Here is a 15,675-nt window from a genome sequence, read left to right as displayed (position 1 = left end):
CCGACATATACTGTTGGCTTACAGCCTACCATACCATCACTCCAATCGGTCCTTACCAGAATTGGCACACCTACCGGATGACATTTATGACCAGTATCCTTCGGCGCTTTTCACCCTCCTCTAAATCGGACTTTCTTTCAGCTGATCTGGGTTTTTGGAGCTCATAGGTAATATGCAACACCCCACCATACCACCTGGATCTTTATCCCACTCCTCTATTTCTTGTTCCCTAATTCCTTTAGTAACCAATAGCCCATTTATTTAAAACAAAATTGGAGCCGCATCATTCATTTATACTAGAGTAAAACATATTTAATAATATTCCTGTAGTGAACTGATGAGGAGCAAATGCCAAAAGGGGATCAAAACATCAACATCTTTTTTTGAAAATGCATTAAATAAGTAAATGAAGAACGCCGATCCAATGTTTTGGCATTTTCAAAAAGTTGTTGATGGTTTGATCTCCTTTGGCATCTTTTCCTCCCCAGTCCGCTACTGGGAATATTATTAAATATATCATAATCTGTAAATAACAAAACAAAACAGTAAGTAGGACGATGATAAGTAGATCACATGATAAATAGAGGGAGAATTGAATGTTCTAATATTATTATTCCAAAAGCATAATGTGCATTCATTCGGCGCTAGTGCAACCTGATATTTTGGGCTGTATTATTGACAAAAGGCACGAAAAGCAAAAGACATAGCGCACATGCAAATAATGTAACTCTACAAAACATTCATCATCAACGTAATCTTACCAAAAAAAAAACTCTTTTCAGTCCATGTGAAACACAAGCTGTCTTACATAAAATACTTTGAGAACAATGTTATTTTTGTGGTACGAAGTAGTATTTGTAGACTTATTCTCCCGCCCCCATTAGAAACAGACTGGAGGGCTTTAGGCTCACTGTGCGAGTGTGTGTGTGGTCTGGCGCCTCTCCAAAATAAAAACTGGAGGAATTAAAACAGAAACAAAAGACAATGTAGTGTTTATTGACAGATGGATTGTCAGGTAAAAGCTCCCAAGTAGAGACTAGAGGCTGGAACTGCAGGGAGCCAAGAAAACAAAAAACTATTAATACAAGATGTGAGAATGATGCTGGACGCAGGACAGGGAAAAGGAGAGGAATACAAATTACTCAAGATGGGCCACTCCATTTTCCCCATTAGTCTCGGCAAAAAACACTTCTGGTCTATCATAGAAAAATCCTATTTTAAAATGTTTTTTTTTTTAAAAAGACATAAGGATGCATTACTTGATTTGAAAAGTTGCCTCTACTTCTTGCCAGCTATTGTACCTCTAATTCTCAGGGACAGTCCCAAGTTTTAAAGGCTGATGTCTCCATTAATACCCCTTTCACATCTCAAACTCAGCTCTGACCCGGGTTTTTGAACACAGGTCCAACCCAGCTGCGATCCGCGTCAGACCCCTTTCACACTGCACCTTCGACCAGGGTTATTCCCAGGTTGGCCCTGTTCACACTGAACCCGGGTCAGCCATGTAAAAACCCAATGGATGTCATTAAAAATGTACTTTTTCAGGCTCACGAAGATAAGATCACTAACCGGAATTGGTGGGGACTGCTCACAGCATTGCAGGAATCATGGCTGATGGATTACCATTGTGTAGCCCTGAGTTCATGAGTGTTTGTGCTTTACTGCTATTTGTTTCAGCCAGTGAGAGCATGATGCAGCTTCTAACAGCATAGTGTACAGGTCACTTCTCCATCACTCCAATTAGCCATCACTGTAGTGACAGTAATCCCATCCAGACTGTCAGAATACCGCCTCTGCTGTTGTCTGCACTGTGCTGCCTGTGTGTTTGGCTGCTGACATCATCAAGTGAGACCCAGGAACATCCAATCAGTGGCGTTTGCTGAATTGCGAGGGAATCGCGCTTCATGAAACATCCCGCAAAATTCACGTAATGTTAACATGCGAGCACATGGCACGGAACCCCGCGGCTAACTGAATTGTGCCGCAAAGTATGAAGTTGCTGCTCTAGCCTGGTCCTGAACAGAGATTGTCTGGACTGTTACATATCACTCGCTTCCATGGGATTTATGGCTCCCATGAGTGATACAGCATTGTTTGTTCTTGTAAGATCACCAAAACCGGAGACCGGAAAATTATTTTATTCTTCAGCTACATGATTGACCGTTTCTTTGTGAGTTGTTTGTGACTCATGACTGTTTGTAAAAGAGTGGTTCCCAAACTTCTTTTCTGCCCACTCTCCCCTTGGTTCCACAAACTCATCCCCAGCCTTCCTGATCACTGAAGAAGATGACAAAAAACAGTAACCCTTCCCCTTCTGCCCCTTTTCCTCTTATCATCTCCTTGGTAAACACATTTTGACCCTAGATGAAGGGAACCATGACTGATTAAATGAGTCATTCCCCGTTTCATTGTACCAGCTGTGTGCACTTGCATGGACATGGCTTAATCTTTGAGACAAGCATATTCAAGGATCATTCAGGCATCACCTGCAAATGGCCTATGCTCTCTCTCCCCCCAGTAGGGAGGTGGTCAAAGGGAGGAGGGTGAGCGACCACAACCACTTATACTCAGCAAGACAATTACTCAGTTGGCTTATGATCCTTATGTATCTACAGGATGCTCTGGCTATGTATGATACACCTTATTATAATTTAAGATTTAATTATGTGGCAATATGGAAGGATTTTGGTACCATGTTAGCGGGCTCATGTCTGGTCTTGACATTGTCCAACTAAATGTTGTTTTTCTTTGAACAAGGTATGTAGGATAAAGATGTCACCGTTAGACAACTGCCGATCACTAACGATCCCAACAGCTTATCTCACATACTGTAAACTAAAGTTTCTCCTCACTAGATTTCCCATTTCATTTACTGATAGTCCCTGGCTACTGTAGCTTAGTTGCCACAACATAACCTACTAAGGGAAGACTGCATAAAATGACAGTACATTTCTACACGTGCCCTAATTAGAGAATGTGTTCAGTTAGTACCACTATTCTATGGTGCTATAAAACTAGCGGTTATAGATAATATAAAATAAATAAATGTGAGAGATCTCTGAAATCCTGTAACACACATGGAAATAGCGAACAGCCTAACACATCATGAAGCCGGATTGTACTAATGAACTTGGCTTCTTAGTTCATGTTCTTTACCTGCGTTCCAGGTACAAATCCAGTCATTTAGGAATAATGTTGACCCCTAGAAATACTATAGGGCATATTAAGTAGCGGTTTTCAGAATACACCTGGGGCAAGTAATTTATAAGTGCATGTAAGTAATGTTAATTGCCTTCTGCGCATGCGTCTGAGCTGTACGGTGCATGTGACAAGGTACATTATCTTAGTCGCTCGCAGCGAATATGTATTCACAGTGTCATTGACAGTCATAGAGCGTTTGGGAGTGGTAACTGGGGAGTGCTGGCTAAAAACGCAGGAGTGTTGCTCTCGTTTTGGCGGCATGTCACAATCTGCGTCTGCGATCCCGTACACAAGAAATATGGCTACGTCGTCTCAGTTCAAAATGACGGAGGGACTGTTGTAACCCAAATTTTCAGTTTTCTTATTAACTGGTCCAACACCTGTTCCTAATATAATTATATGCAATTATCAAGAGAGACCGGGGGGGGGGGGGGAGACTAAAGCCTTGGAGGGTGATAAGCTACCAACCAATCAGCTTCTAGCTGTCATTTTTCAAACACAGCCTGTAAAGTGACGGCTGATTGGTTGGTACTTTATCTCTCTCCGATTTATCTTTCCCTATGGCTTAGTATATCTCCCCCACAAACACTAACCTAGCAATAGATCGTAGCACTCTACCTCTGTCCTACCCTATAGGTAGGTGTGTAAGGAAGAGGTCATAAATGTTATCACACAACAGTGATCAGTAGCAAGAGCAGTTTAACCATTGCACAACTTTATGCTACGAGATAATGTGGAGATTTGCTTGGCGACTGCTAATTATTTTCTCTCGCTGAAGTCTTTATTACTACACAACCAATGTATAATTTATGTAATACAGGCAAGTATTCCTTACAGTATACAATTTGGCAGATGCTTCAACTTCCCACAGATGTCCTAAAAGAAGGTATTATCGCGTTACACAAATCATGAGCTGTTGAACAGTACTTGGCCTTAAATATCACATAAGTGCAAAGATAATATTATACGGGTTAGAATAGGGTTTCAGCGCTGCTGTGCCTGGCAGAAAGCTCGGGTTCTTTCAGTCTCACAATCCCGCTCCGCCTGTGGGCACTGAAATGTCATCTGCGTACTCATCTGAGAATTATCTCTGGCACTATTTCAGGATTAAAATTACAGTCTATAATAAATCCTTTTACTACTTGCTACACCTTTATACTACGCAGCCCATTCCCTGGTGGCATAAACCGTAGCGTGTGCTCTTTAGCTCTCAGCCCAAAACAAAAATTGCTGAGACATTAGTGGCCCACGTCGGTTCTCTCTAGTTGCGTTCCAAACAGCACACATCAAAGGAACTCTCTAATGAAAATAGAGAGACAGAGCTACTGATCTCCAGGCTGTGCCAAGCATGCTGCCCACATAGACAGCGGTGATATATGTGGCATGGAGGAGGCTGGGTGGAAATGATGCCGCAATGCTTGGCATAACAGAAAGGATCACTAGATCCTTAGAAAGCGCATTCACATTGATGAGCCTCATACAGAAAGGGAATTTCAAAACGGTCGTGACAGGCACAAAGTCTGATTATAGCGTCTCAGAAAACAAACCACTTCCGCCTGTCTAGTCTACGCGAGTGCTTACAATTATGATGTGATGGTTTATTGCACATGAACACAGTTAGATGTGATCTGTCTCTCGGATATACTGGAAAAAAAAAAATCAATAAACTTGAATTAGAATAAAAAAAACAAATGTTTATAAATGCCAAATCCTACACTATCTACCTGGGTAGGATATTGGCTGAACGAGAGTAAATATCAACGTTCACAGCTAACTAGACAAAACTTATAAGGGGTATTATCCATATTATAAATGATACAGAAGTGTGACTGTAGATGACACAAATAGTGTAGTGCAATAGAGTCCATATAAGCTTACATTCTAGGTAGGTGGAGCCCTGTTGGGTAAATCCACAACAGTGGAGGATTTAAATTAGGGGTGAGCGGGTTCGGATTTCTGAAATCCGAACCCCCCCGATCCGAGTCTGATCCGAGTCAGGCTCGACTTTTCCCGCCTGACTCGGATTCTGAAATCGATGCAAAACGTCATCATCCCGCCTTCCGAGTGTCGCGGGTTTTGGATCCTATATAAGGTACCCGCGTCGGCGCCATTTTCTCACTCGGCTGTGGACAGTGAAGAGGGAGGGTGGGAGTTAGGGCTGGCTGGGCTGTGTAGTGTAGTGTAGTGCAGAGTAGTGTTGTGCTGTGCTGTGCTGCTGTTGTCCATAGGGGCTGTGTCCACTACTTCAAAGTCCATAGGGGCTGGCTGTGTTGTGCTGTGCTGCTGTTGTTAATAGGGGCTGTGTCCACTACTTCAAAGTCCATAGGGGCTGGCTGGACTGTGTTGTGCAGTCAGTTGTCCATAGGGGCTGTGTCCACTCCAAAGTCCTGTGCAGTGTCCCAGTCCTAAAGGGGTGCTGTAGTGTTGTCCAGGGGGTGCTCTGTTCGTCAGGGGTGCTCCCCCCAAGTGCTAAAAAATAAATATTTTTTCTGTGTTTGTGAATTGTGTGCGCAGTAGCCGCACGTGCATCAACAAAGTAGTGCCAAGCGTGCGCCTGTGTCATAAGTAAAGGGCCGGCTGGCTTGACCGTTAAAGGGTGCTGTAACCCCCAAAGTACACTCCAAACCAAATAAAAAAATATTTTCTGTGTTTGTGAATTGTGTGCGCAGTATCCGCACGTGCATCAACAAAGTAGTGCCAAGCGTGCGCCTGTGTCATACGTAAAGGGCCAGCTGGCTTGACCGTTAAAGGGTGCTGTAACCCCCAAAGTACACTCCAAACCAAATAAAAAATTTGTTTCTGTGTTTGTGAATTGTGTGCGCAGTAGCCGCACGTGCATCATCAAAGTAGTGCCAAGCGTGCGCCTGTGTCATAAGTAAAGGGCCGGCTGGCATGACCGTTAAAGGGTGCTGTAACCCCCAAAGTACACTCCAAACCAAATAAAAAAATTTTTTCTGTGTTTGTGAATTGTGTGCGCAGTAGCCGCATGTGCATCATCAAAGTAGTGCCAAGCGTGCGCCTGTGTCATAAGTAAAGGGCCGGCTGGCATGACCGTTAAAGGGTGCTGTAACCCCCAAAGTACACTCCAAACCAAATAAAAATTTTTTTTCTGTGTTTGTGAATTGTGTGCGCAGTAGCCGCATGTGCATCATCAAAGTAGTGCCAAGCGTGCGCCTGTGTCATAAGTAAAGGGCCGGCTGGCTTGACCGTTAAAGGGTGCTGTAACCCCCAAAGCACACTCCAAACCAAATAAAAAATGTTTTTCTGTGTTTGTGAATTGTGTGCGCAGTAGCCGCACGTGCATCAACAAAGTAGTGCCAAGCGTGCGCCTGTGTCATAAGTAAAGGGCCGCCTGGCTTGACCGTTAAAGGGTGCTGTAACCCCCAAAGTACACTCCAGTCCAAACCAAATAAAAAAATATTTTCTGTGTTTGTGAATTGTGTGCGCAGTAGCCGCATGTGCATCATCAAAGTAGTGCCAAGCGTGCGCCTGTGTCATAAGTAAAGGGCCGGCTGGCTTGACCGTTAAAGGGTGCTGTAACCCCCAAAGTACACTCCAAACCAAATAAAAAAAATTTTTCTGTGTTTGTGAATTGTGTGCGCAGTAGCCGCACGTGCATCAACAAAGTAGTGCCAAGCGTGCGCCTGTGTCCCATAAGTAAAGGGCCGGCTGGCTCATTTCTTAAAGGGTGGTGTAACCAACAAAGTGCACTAGTCTCCAACAAAAATAAAAAATTATTTTCTGTGTTTGTGTGCGCCTTAGCCGCATGTATATATCAATATAACATAAATGGAGGACAAAACTTTCTCCGATAAAAATAAAATATGGAAAGATCAAGAACCACTTCCTCCTAGTGCTGAAGCTGCTGCCACTAGTCATGACATAGACGATAACATGCCATCAACGTCGTCTGCCAAGGCCGATGCCCAATGTCATAGTAGAGGGCACATACAATCCCAAATGACAAAGTTCAGGAAAATGATCTTGAAAAAAACATTTAAATCATCTGAAGAGAAACGTAAACTTGCCAATAAGCCATTTACGACACGGAGTGGCAAGGAACGGCTAAGGTCGTTCCCTATGTTCATGACTAGTGGTTCAGCTTCACATGACGATGGAAGCCCTCCTCCCGCTAAAAAAATCAAACGAGTTAAGCTGGCAAAAGCACAGCGAAGAACTGTGCGTTCTAAGAAGATATCACAAACCCCCAAGGAGAGTCCAAGTGTGGTGGCGGTTGCGATGCCTGACCTTCCCAGCACTGGACGGGAAGAGGTGGCTCTTTCCACCATTTGCACGCCCCCTGCAAGTGCTGAAAGGAGCACCCACAGTCCACTTGCTGCTATGCAAATTTAAGATGTCACTGTTGAAGTACAACAGGATGAGGATACTGGTGTAGCTGGCACTGAGGAGGAAGTTGGCGAGGAGGATTCTGATGGTGATGTGGTTTGTTTAAATCAGGCTCCGGGGGAGACAGTTGTTGTCCGTGGGATGAAAAAGCCCATCACGGTCATGCCTGGGCAGAAGACCAAACATTCCACCTCTTTGGTCTGGCAATATTTCTATCCAAATCCGGACAACAACTGTCTTACCATATGTACCATATGTAAAGGTGAAATAAGTAGGGGTAGGGACATTAACCACCTAGGAACATCCTCCCTTATACGGCACCTGCAGCGCGTTCATAAAAAGTTACTGTCAAGTTCAGAAACTTTGGCTCAGACCGTAAGCAGTCCAGGGTCACCTAAATCCCTTTTTCCTGTTTTATCCAAGGAATCGGTGGATGAGGAGGATGAGGACGACATCTTGCCTCCATAGAACCAGTTTGTGCAGGGACACATTAATTGCCAGCTTGTTTTGTGGGGGCCCAAACGAACCAATCATTTCAGCCACAGTCATGTGGCAGACCCTGGCGCTGAAATGATTGGTTTGTTAAGTGTGCATGTCCTATTTATACAACATAAGGGTGGGTTGGAGGGCCCAAGGACAATTCCATCTTGCACCTCTTTTTTTTCTTTGCAGTATGTACTGTTTGGGGCCTAGTTTTTCAAACTGCCATCCTGTCTGCCACTGCAGTGTCACTCCTAGATGGGCCACGTGTTTGTGCCGCCCACTCGTGTCGCTTAGCATAGTCATCCAGCTACCTCGGTGCAACCTTTTGGCCATAAAAACAATATTGTGAGGTGTGAGGTGTTCAGAATAGACTGGAAATGAGTGGAAATGAAGGTTATTGAGGTTAATAATAGCATAGGAGCAGAAAAACCCACAAATTCTGTGATTTTAGCTGTTTTTATGCTTTTTTAAAAAAAAAATACAGATCCAAAACACAAAACCCAGAACCCAAAACACGGAAGGGTGGTTTTGGCAAAACCAATCCAGATCCAAAACACGAAGAAAGATCCAGATCCAAAACACGAAAAGTGGCCGGTGCACACCCCTAATTTAAATATACTATACTTGCAGATTACACATTTACCAACAGTTTGGCATGGCAATCTGTGGCATCTAGAGCCAGCAAAGTGGGTGTAGTAGGTATTACTGCTGGACACATGTCCAGCGGTTCAAATCCCGACAGCGGCAGCCCGGCAAGGGTGAAAATCCTGATCGTCCCTAAGGTAAGTATCGCTAACCTAATTCCCCCCCTAACCCTCCCTTAGGGGTACCTTCTCCTAACCTCCCCCCAAGTGCCTAAACCTAACCCCCCCTTCCCCGCCGCCTACACCTAAGTCTGCCTAAACCTAACTTCCCCCCGGGGGTGCCTAACCCTAACCCCCCCTTCCCCTAGCCTAACCCTAACCTCCCGGGGGGGTGCTTAACCCTAAGCCCCCCCGGGAGCCCTAAACATAACCTTCCCCCCCCTGCGGCTGTCCACGCCCGGCATCACTTCGGTCAGGATGCCTGGGCGTCGGTCTTCCGGTGGCCTGTTAATGACAGGGGTCTAGATTTAGGCGCCTGTCATTAGTACAACGCCGGGATTAGAACGTCTGGAAGCGGCGGTCGGGATTTAGACCGTCGGCTTCCAAACTACATCCCAGCAAAGTAATAAACTGTATTAAAAGTGACATAAACTAAACTTGAGAGATATTACTGAATATCTTATTATCTTAGTAATAGTCTTACTCTGAATATCTATGTTAATTGTAGCCACAAAGTCATAAGCAGCATACTGTACATCTCTGCCATCCCGATTTCAGTGAGACAGTCTTGATTTAAGGAGGTTGTACTGTGGTCAGCATGTTCTCTCCATCTCACGGGAAATGGGGAGGCATGCCTATCGCAACAAGTGCCGGATCCAACCTAACAGAAATAATTTCTATTGTTTATTCAGCAAATAAAATAGCTTCCTGCAAAGTGCAGCGTATTAATAAAATGTGGTAAAGAACAAGGTCGTCCTGCAGTATACCAGCCAAAGAGACATCAGGTTTTAGCTGTCTGATGTAGGCCGAGTCTCTCTAATACATTAGTGGTCTTGTATCCATTTCCAAAACACCATGTATAACATACTGTATACTGTAACGCATACTTGCCTACTTTTGAGAGAGTCTAGCACCGCTGAGGGGGCGTGGCCAGTTCTGCAAATAGGGGCGTGTCTAGCTCCACCAATGGTCATATCTATTGACACTCAGGGGTGTGTCCTGCAGAGGAAGCCTGGTAGACTATATAGACAGAAGCAATGGTCCCAAGGGTGCACCAGTATCAGGATGTACATAACTGGAGAAAGATTTCCACTAGTGGCAGGGCCGGATTAAGGTCTGTGGGGGCCCCTGGGCAACAAACTTGTGGGGGCCCCTATATACCACCGTTTCTTGTCACCCTAGGAATTTTTTTTCTTTCTATTCACCTTAATGCCCCTCTTGCAATGCCCACTGTAGAAGTGCCCCTTATGCAATGTCCACAGTAATAGTCCCCCCTATTCAGTGCTCCTTATGCAGTGCCCCCTGTAGTAGTCCCCCCTATGTAATGCCCCCTGTAGTAGTCCCCCCTATGCAGTGCCCCCTGTAGTAGAGCCCCCAGTAGTGGTTCCCCCTATGCAGTGCCCCTTATATAATGCCCACAGAAGTGGTCCCCCCTATACAGTGCCCCCAGTAGTAGTCCCCCTCTATGCATTGCCCTCAGTAGTAGTTCCCCTCTATACAGTGCCCCCAGTAGTAGTTCCCCCCTATGCAGTGCCCCTTATATAGTCACCCCAATAATTTTCCCCTATGCACTGCCCCCAGTAGTAGTCCGCCCCTATGCATTGCCTCCAGTAGTAGTCCCCTCTCTATTAAGTGCCCCCCAGTAGTAGTCCCCCCTATACAGTGCCCCCAGTAGTAGTCCCCCCTATGCATTGTCCCCAGTAGAAGTTCCCCCTATGCATTGTTCCCAGTAGTAGTCCCCCTCTATGCATTGCCCCCAGTAGTAGTCCAGCTGGCGGCTGTCTGTATGTCACTGTGTAGTGTGACCGCGCTCACTTCGGTCTACACTACACTAGCAGAGGGGTCACTAGCGGCAGGTGCAGACAGCGGCTGCTAGTGGGGGCCCCTCCGTGTGTGCAGGCCCAGGGACGACCAACCCTGTGGCCCCTCCCCTTAATCCGGCCCTGATTAGTGGATTTGACAGTATTAATATATCAGGAAAGGGAGCTAATACATATATTAGAGATAAAACGCAGTGAAAAGGAGCAATATGAAAACACTCAGGGAACCAGTGTTAATATGCAAATAAGACAAAAATGGGACATAACTTTTTGCAGTCAGAATTGTAAGTAATGACTAGATCGAATTACAGTAACAATAAAAATGCAGGTTCAGCAACTGTCTCCCATTGCAAATTCCTATAGATAAATTCTGCACCAAAATGTCTCTAATACAATTCTCAGCACTGAATCTACTTCCAGACTCCCACTCTCTACTTACATTTATTTTTACTAAGGAGGTGAGCAGGTGGGATAGTGCATTGTGTAGCCACTTGGTCTTCTTGGACTTGGACCGGCCACCGGGAAGGAGGAGAGGACGCTGCCGCCTCCAGTCATTGCCATCAGACATAATCCGTCCAATCCGGGGAGGGTAGTGACTGTGAGATAGCATGCTTGGGGCTGGGCGGCCACGGCTACCCTACCCACAACCCTGCGGTGACTGCGCCGTGACATCCTCGAGTCCAGGCCTGCCCCCGTCAGAACTAACTTGCGCATGCGGAGTGTGGAAGGGTAGGTAACTATGCTGTAACGGTATGAAGACAAAACTACATGCACTAATTACTCTGGGGTATTTTACATTTTAAGGGAGGGTATCTTACACTTTAAGAATTTGTTATCCATTTGGGTAGATTGAGATTTAGTATATGGGTTAATATTAGGCCTACATAAAGGTGAGAATTAAGATGATTTTTATGTTAGTGGTAACCTTAAAAATCATCCTTGCATTGAACCCCGCAAACACCTTTTCTGATTCACTCCCTCCATGATGTTTCCAAATTCTGCTCCCCTCTTTGTAGTCATCATATACCCTCTAGAATGTAACTTTTCACAAGCAGGGCCCTCAGGGTAGGTAGGGGAGGCAGAGCCTCCCCCTGTCATACTGCATGTCTTTTGACTATAAAAATTATTAGAATAATTCAAAGAAGATATTTATAACAAATATCTTCTCTGTATTATTTTGATCGTTTTTATAGGCAAAAATAACCATAATTGTAGCACTCCTTGGAAATACATGGAGAGATGAAGCAGTAAGAGCTCAGGCTCCCCTCTGATAGCTCAGACACTGTCTGGAGCTGGGGGCTGGACCACAAAGCAGCCAATAAAACACAGAGAAAAAGAGCAAATGGAGGCATGCCTCACTGTGAGGGGTATGCCTTGAGCTCTGATGGACACCTCTAACGATCAGGTGACCAGTCCAGGAAGTACTCCAGCATCTGAGCTTAGCAGCAGCACAGAGGGAAGGAAATTGGAATATGCAGACAGAGGAAATGCACAAAGGAGAAAAAGGTGAGGAGGGTTTGCTGCTAGGGGGAGGGTCTGTGTGTATTTGGGGGGGGATCTTTTGTGCTAGAGCGGGATCTTCTCTGCTAGGGGGAGATATGTGTGAGGGAGATCTGTGCTACAGGGAATCTGTGTGTGGGGGGGATCTTCTGTGCTAGGGGAGATATGAGTGAGGGGGTTCTGTGCTGCGGGGAATCTGTGTGTGGGGGGGGGGGATCTGTGCAAGTGGGACAGGTTTATATATGTGTGTGTATATCTGGCTCTGATACTAGCCAGTGCCTCCCCATCCATTTAGCTCAACGCACGTCCGTTACTACAGATGTGTCCACACACATCTATCCTCCATACGCTACAAGACGTGACACACAATGCGAGAGCTCTGCGAGTCTCGGTAGCGCCAAGCATCTTTCGTGCAACTTTTTACCTTCAAATGTGTCTTATTCACAGAGTGATTAAAATGATATGCGGCATGCCTATATTCTGTGTGTGACTGCGGCTGTAGCTGCATGTGAAATGCTACGTTACAGTGTCAGCGGCTCTAACACTGTAAGTTAGCATTTCACATGCAGATACACCCACAGACGCACAGAGAACATAGGCATGCTGGATATAATTGTAATCAGCAGAAGCTGCTTGTGCTAGCTATTCGCATCACTGTGTGAATAAGATGCATTTGAAGGCAAAAGTCGCATACAAAGATGCTCGCCGCTACAGAGTAAAGCCACGGCATGGCGCAATTAGAAGGGCTGTTTAACGCGCAAGGAGACTAGATATATGAGGACACATCTTTATTTAATTATGCAAATATATGTAAATAGGTGAACTTGTATGTAAAGGTATGTTCCACCCCCATTTATGGAACTATGCCATCCTTGTGGAACCATGTAAATAAAAGATAATAATGTTTCACCATGGTGAAAAGAATTTAGATCCAGTATATAGACCAGGGGACAAATATAAAATTTGTTATATGTGCTCATCATTTAAGGGATCTTAACTATGAAGACTAAGGCCAAGTACACATCAGAAGGATGTGTGTCCCTAGCCGACCCGTCGCCTGATATAAGGATATATCGGGCGGCCATACACACTATACGATCTGGTGTACGACCGTGCGATATACCCTTCCATCTCGCATTGCCATGTCAGCCTGGTTGGCTCATCTGGGATGTAGCTAGCAACCCGGCGTGCGGGTCAAAATACCGGCGCCGAAATCCCAACAGGCCGGGATCACCAGTATCAAAATATGCCCTGAATGCAAAATATTAAAAGCTAATACTTGGTTTATTACAGCCACACCTGCCATCATTGGTAAATTCAGCATCGGCCCCCGGGGGCATAGTTGCAGCACATTTGCGCGTGGTCACATTATAGTGAGTGCCGATACCCATGTGGGTGTCATCATGTCTTTGAAGGGTTTGCTAGCACAAATACACCATTTTATTCCGGCACATATTCTACTTGTATACTGCAAAAAATGTGCAAGAATAAAGTGCTTAAATGCCATTAGATCTTAGGTAACCAGTAAGCTACGGTCTCACGAATATTGTTTAATTCAACTAAATGGTGACTTTTACTGTGCGGAGGTGACAGGCGTGCTTTGATTTTATGTTGTGCCAAAACCTCAGTCTGTATATCAAATCCAGCCAACCCACTCTGAGATCCACCCTTTTCATGTCCATAGCTGACCCTTTAACAATAGGCAACACCCTTTTGTCCTCCGATGTAGACACTGTTGGGAGATGTGTATTAGAGCCTTAATGGACAGCAGTGACATCTTTCTTATATGCACTTACAGGTTCTTGCTCAGAAAGGCCTCAGCGAAGCTTTGCACACTGTTCAGAGTAGCGAGATCCAAGCTCATAACTTCCACCTTAGCTTTGTGCTGCAATACAAAAAAAAAATATGGAAAGGTAAATGATAAATAACCGTAAACTTGGATCAAGATATCATATTACACTTAATGTGCTGTGGAATATATCCGAGTACGCTTGCTTAATATAAAATGCCCACAGCGGGTGTAAATCACTCAAATGAATGAACATTCAGTGCCAGAGGTAGCGTTGTAGCACTGCAGAGCGGCTAAATACAGTGCATAGGTGTCTAACAAGTTTATTAAAGGCTATGAATTAAAAACAGACAGTGCCAAGGACCCTTCAGTCTGTCAAGTTACGCAATCCATCACATTACTGAAGAACGGATTAACCATTTCCTGCCAATCGGCCTGTAACGTCCACTTTCCAGGCAGCAAAAACAAATAAGGCAGGGTGACAAACACTCGGGCATCCCCTACAACAAAGAGTGTAAAAGAGCTCTTTGTAGATAAAGTGGGACTGATGCTGAACCGGAAGCATAGCCTGAAAAATAAATAAGCGCTAAGAAGCTGCACGTAAAAAATTGCATATTTACATTCATTAGTTTCAATAAAAGTAAAGTAATCTTTCGAATACAGCAAAAATGATCTTCCATCTCATGTACAAAGTAACAAAAATAAAATAAAAAAATATTAATATATACAGTATGTCCACAAAATCATATAATCAATGTATTTACGAGCAATGAAGAAAGCACCAATCAGCTTTAGAGTAAAATTCCTAGTCAGCCAATCAGAAGCAGCTAGCTAGTGCTGATGGCCGTCAAAGTGATGCAACTACTGACAGCCTCTGTAAGGCATACATGTCAACATTGACAAGTCTCCTCTCCGGGAGTGGGAGGTCCAAATGGACGGGTTGGACTAGCGCACGCAGTACCCAGAAACCCACCCTGACGACCACATTTTTTTTTCAGAAACAGCGCTCCGCCTCTGATCCCTGCTTTCTAATGCGGCTCCCTGCAACTGTGAACACTGGCCTCTGAAGCGATCGGAGGCTAGAGAAGCCTACGATAGCTTCGGAGGCCAGCGTTCCCAGTGGTGCACAGTGCGGGTGAGGTCATTATGTCTCCCGCGGTGTGCCCCCCCCCAGCCCATACTGGGCTGGGGGGGGGGGAACTGCATAATGGCACTACTTAGGGGTACCTGCATATGGGGCATTACTTTAGGGGGTCCTGTATATGGGGCACTACTTTAGGGGGTCCTGCATATGGGGCACTACTTTAGGGGCAAAACTATAAGGGGCACAAATACAGGGGGCACTGCATAAGCGACACTGCATAAGGGGAACAACTACAGAGAACACATCATATGGGGACAACTACAGGGGGCACAGCATAATGGGCACTATTGCCTGAGAGCTATATATATATATATATAGAATATGGAACCTCCCCCCCCCTAAAAATCCTGCGATTGCCCCTGTGTTGGGGGCATGGTGTGGCAAAACACATTATCATGGACCCACCCCCACAAAGGGTGTCAGCGATTTTCGGCAAACCGTAGCTGTGTGTGGGGCCACAATGACAGATCAATTGCATCATCAGGCCCTTGCCTCACCCATTTTACCTGGAAAGTGCCAGGATGCAAGAGACTTGTAAACTTTTCCGGGGGTCAGGAGAATCACTTACAAAGTTTGGAGTCTCCCGAA

The 15,675-nt window shown here is 45.1% G+C and overlaps 1 protein-coding gene across 7 annotated transcripts in view; it reads right to left on the bottom strand.

Annotated features, from left to right (window-relative positions):
• WWOX (WW domain containing oxidoreductase) overlaps window positions 1-15,675 on the bottom strand; it is a 1,100,068-nt gene that overhangs the window by 786,101 nt on the left and 298,292 nt on the right. For all 7 annotated transcript variants that reach the window (XM_088476819.1, XM_088476820.1, XM_088476817.1 and 4 more), the window contains exon 7: window positions 13,951-14,039. In XM_088476819.1, coding sequence (XP_088332945.1) covers window positions 13,951-14,039 — 89 coding nt within the window. The remainder of the gene's footprint in view (window positions 1-13,950; window positions 14,040-15,675) is intronic.

Source organism: Taudactylus pleione, unplaced genomic scaffold (genome assembly GCF_031769625.1).
Source record: "Taudactylus pleione unplaced genomic scaffold, aTauple2 ptg000195l, whole genome shotgun sequence".
Taxonomy (NCBI): Eukaryota; Metazoa; Chordata; class Amphibia; order Anura; family Myobatrachidae; genus Taudactylus; species Taudactylus pleione.
This window is presented reverse-complemented; position numbering and strand designations above follow the sequence as displayed.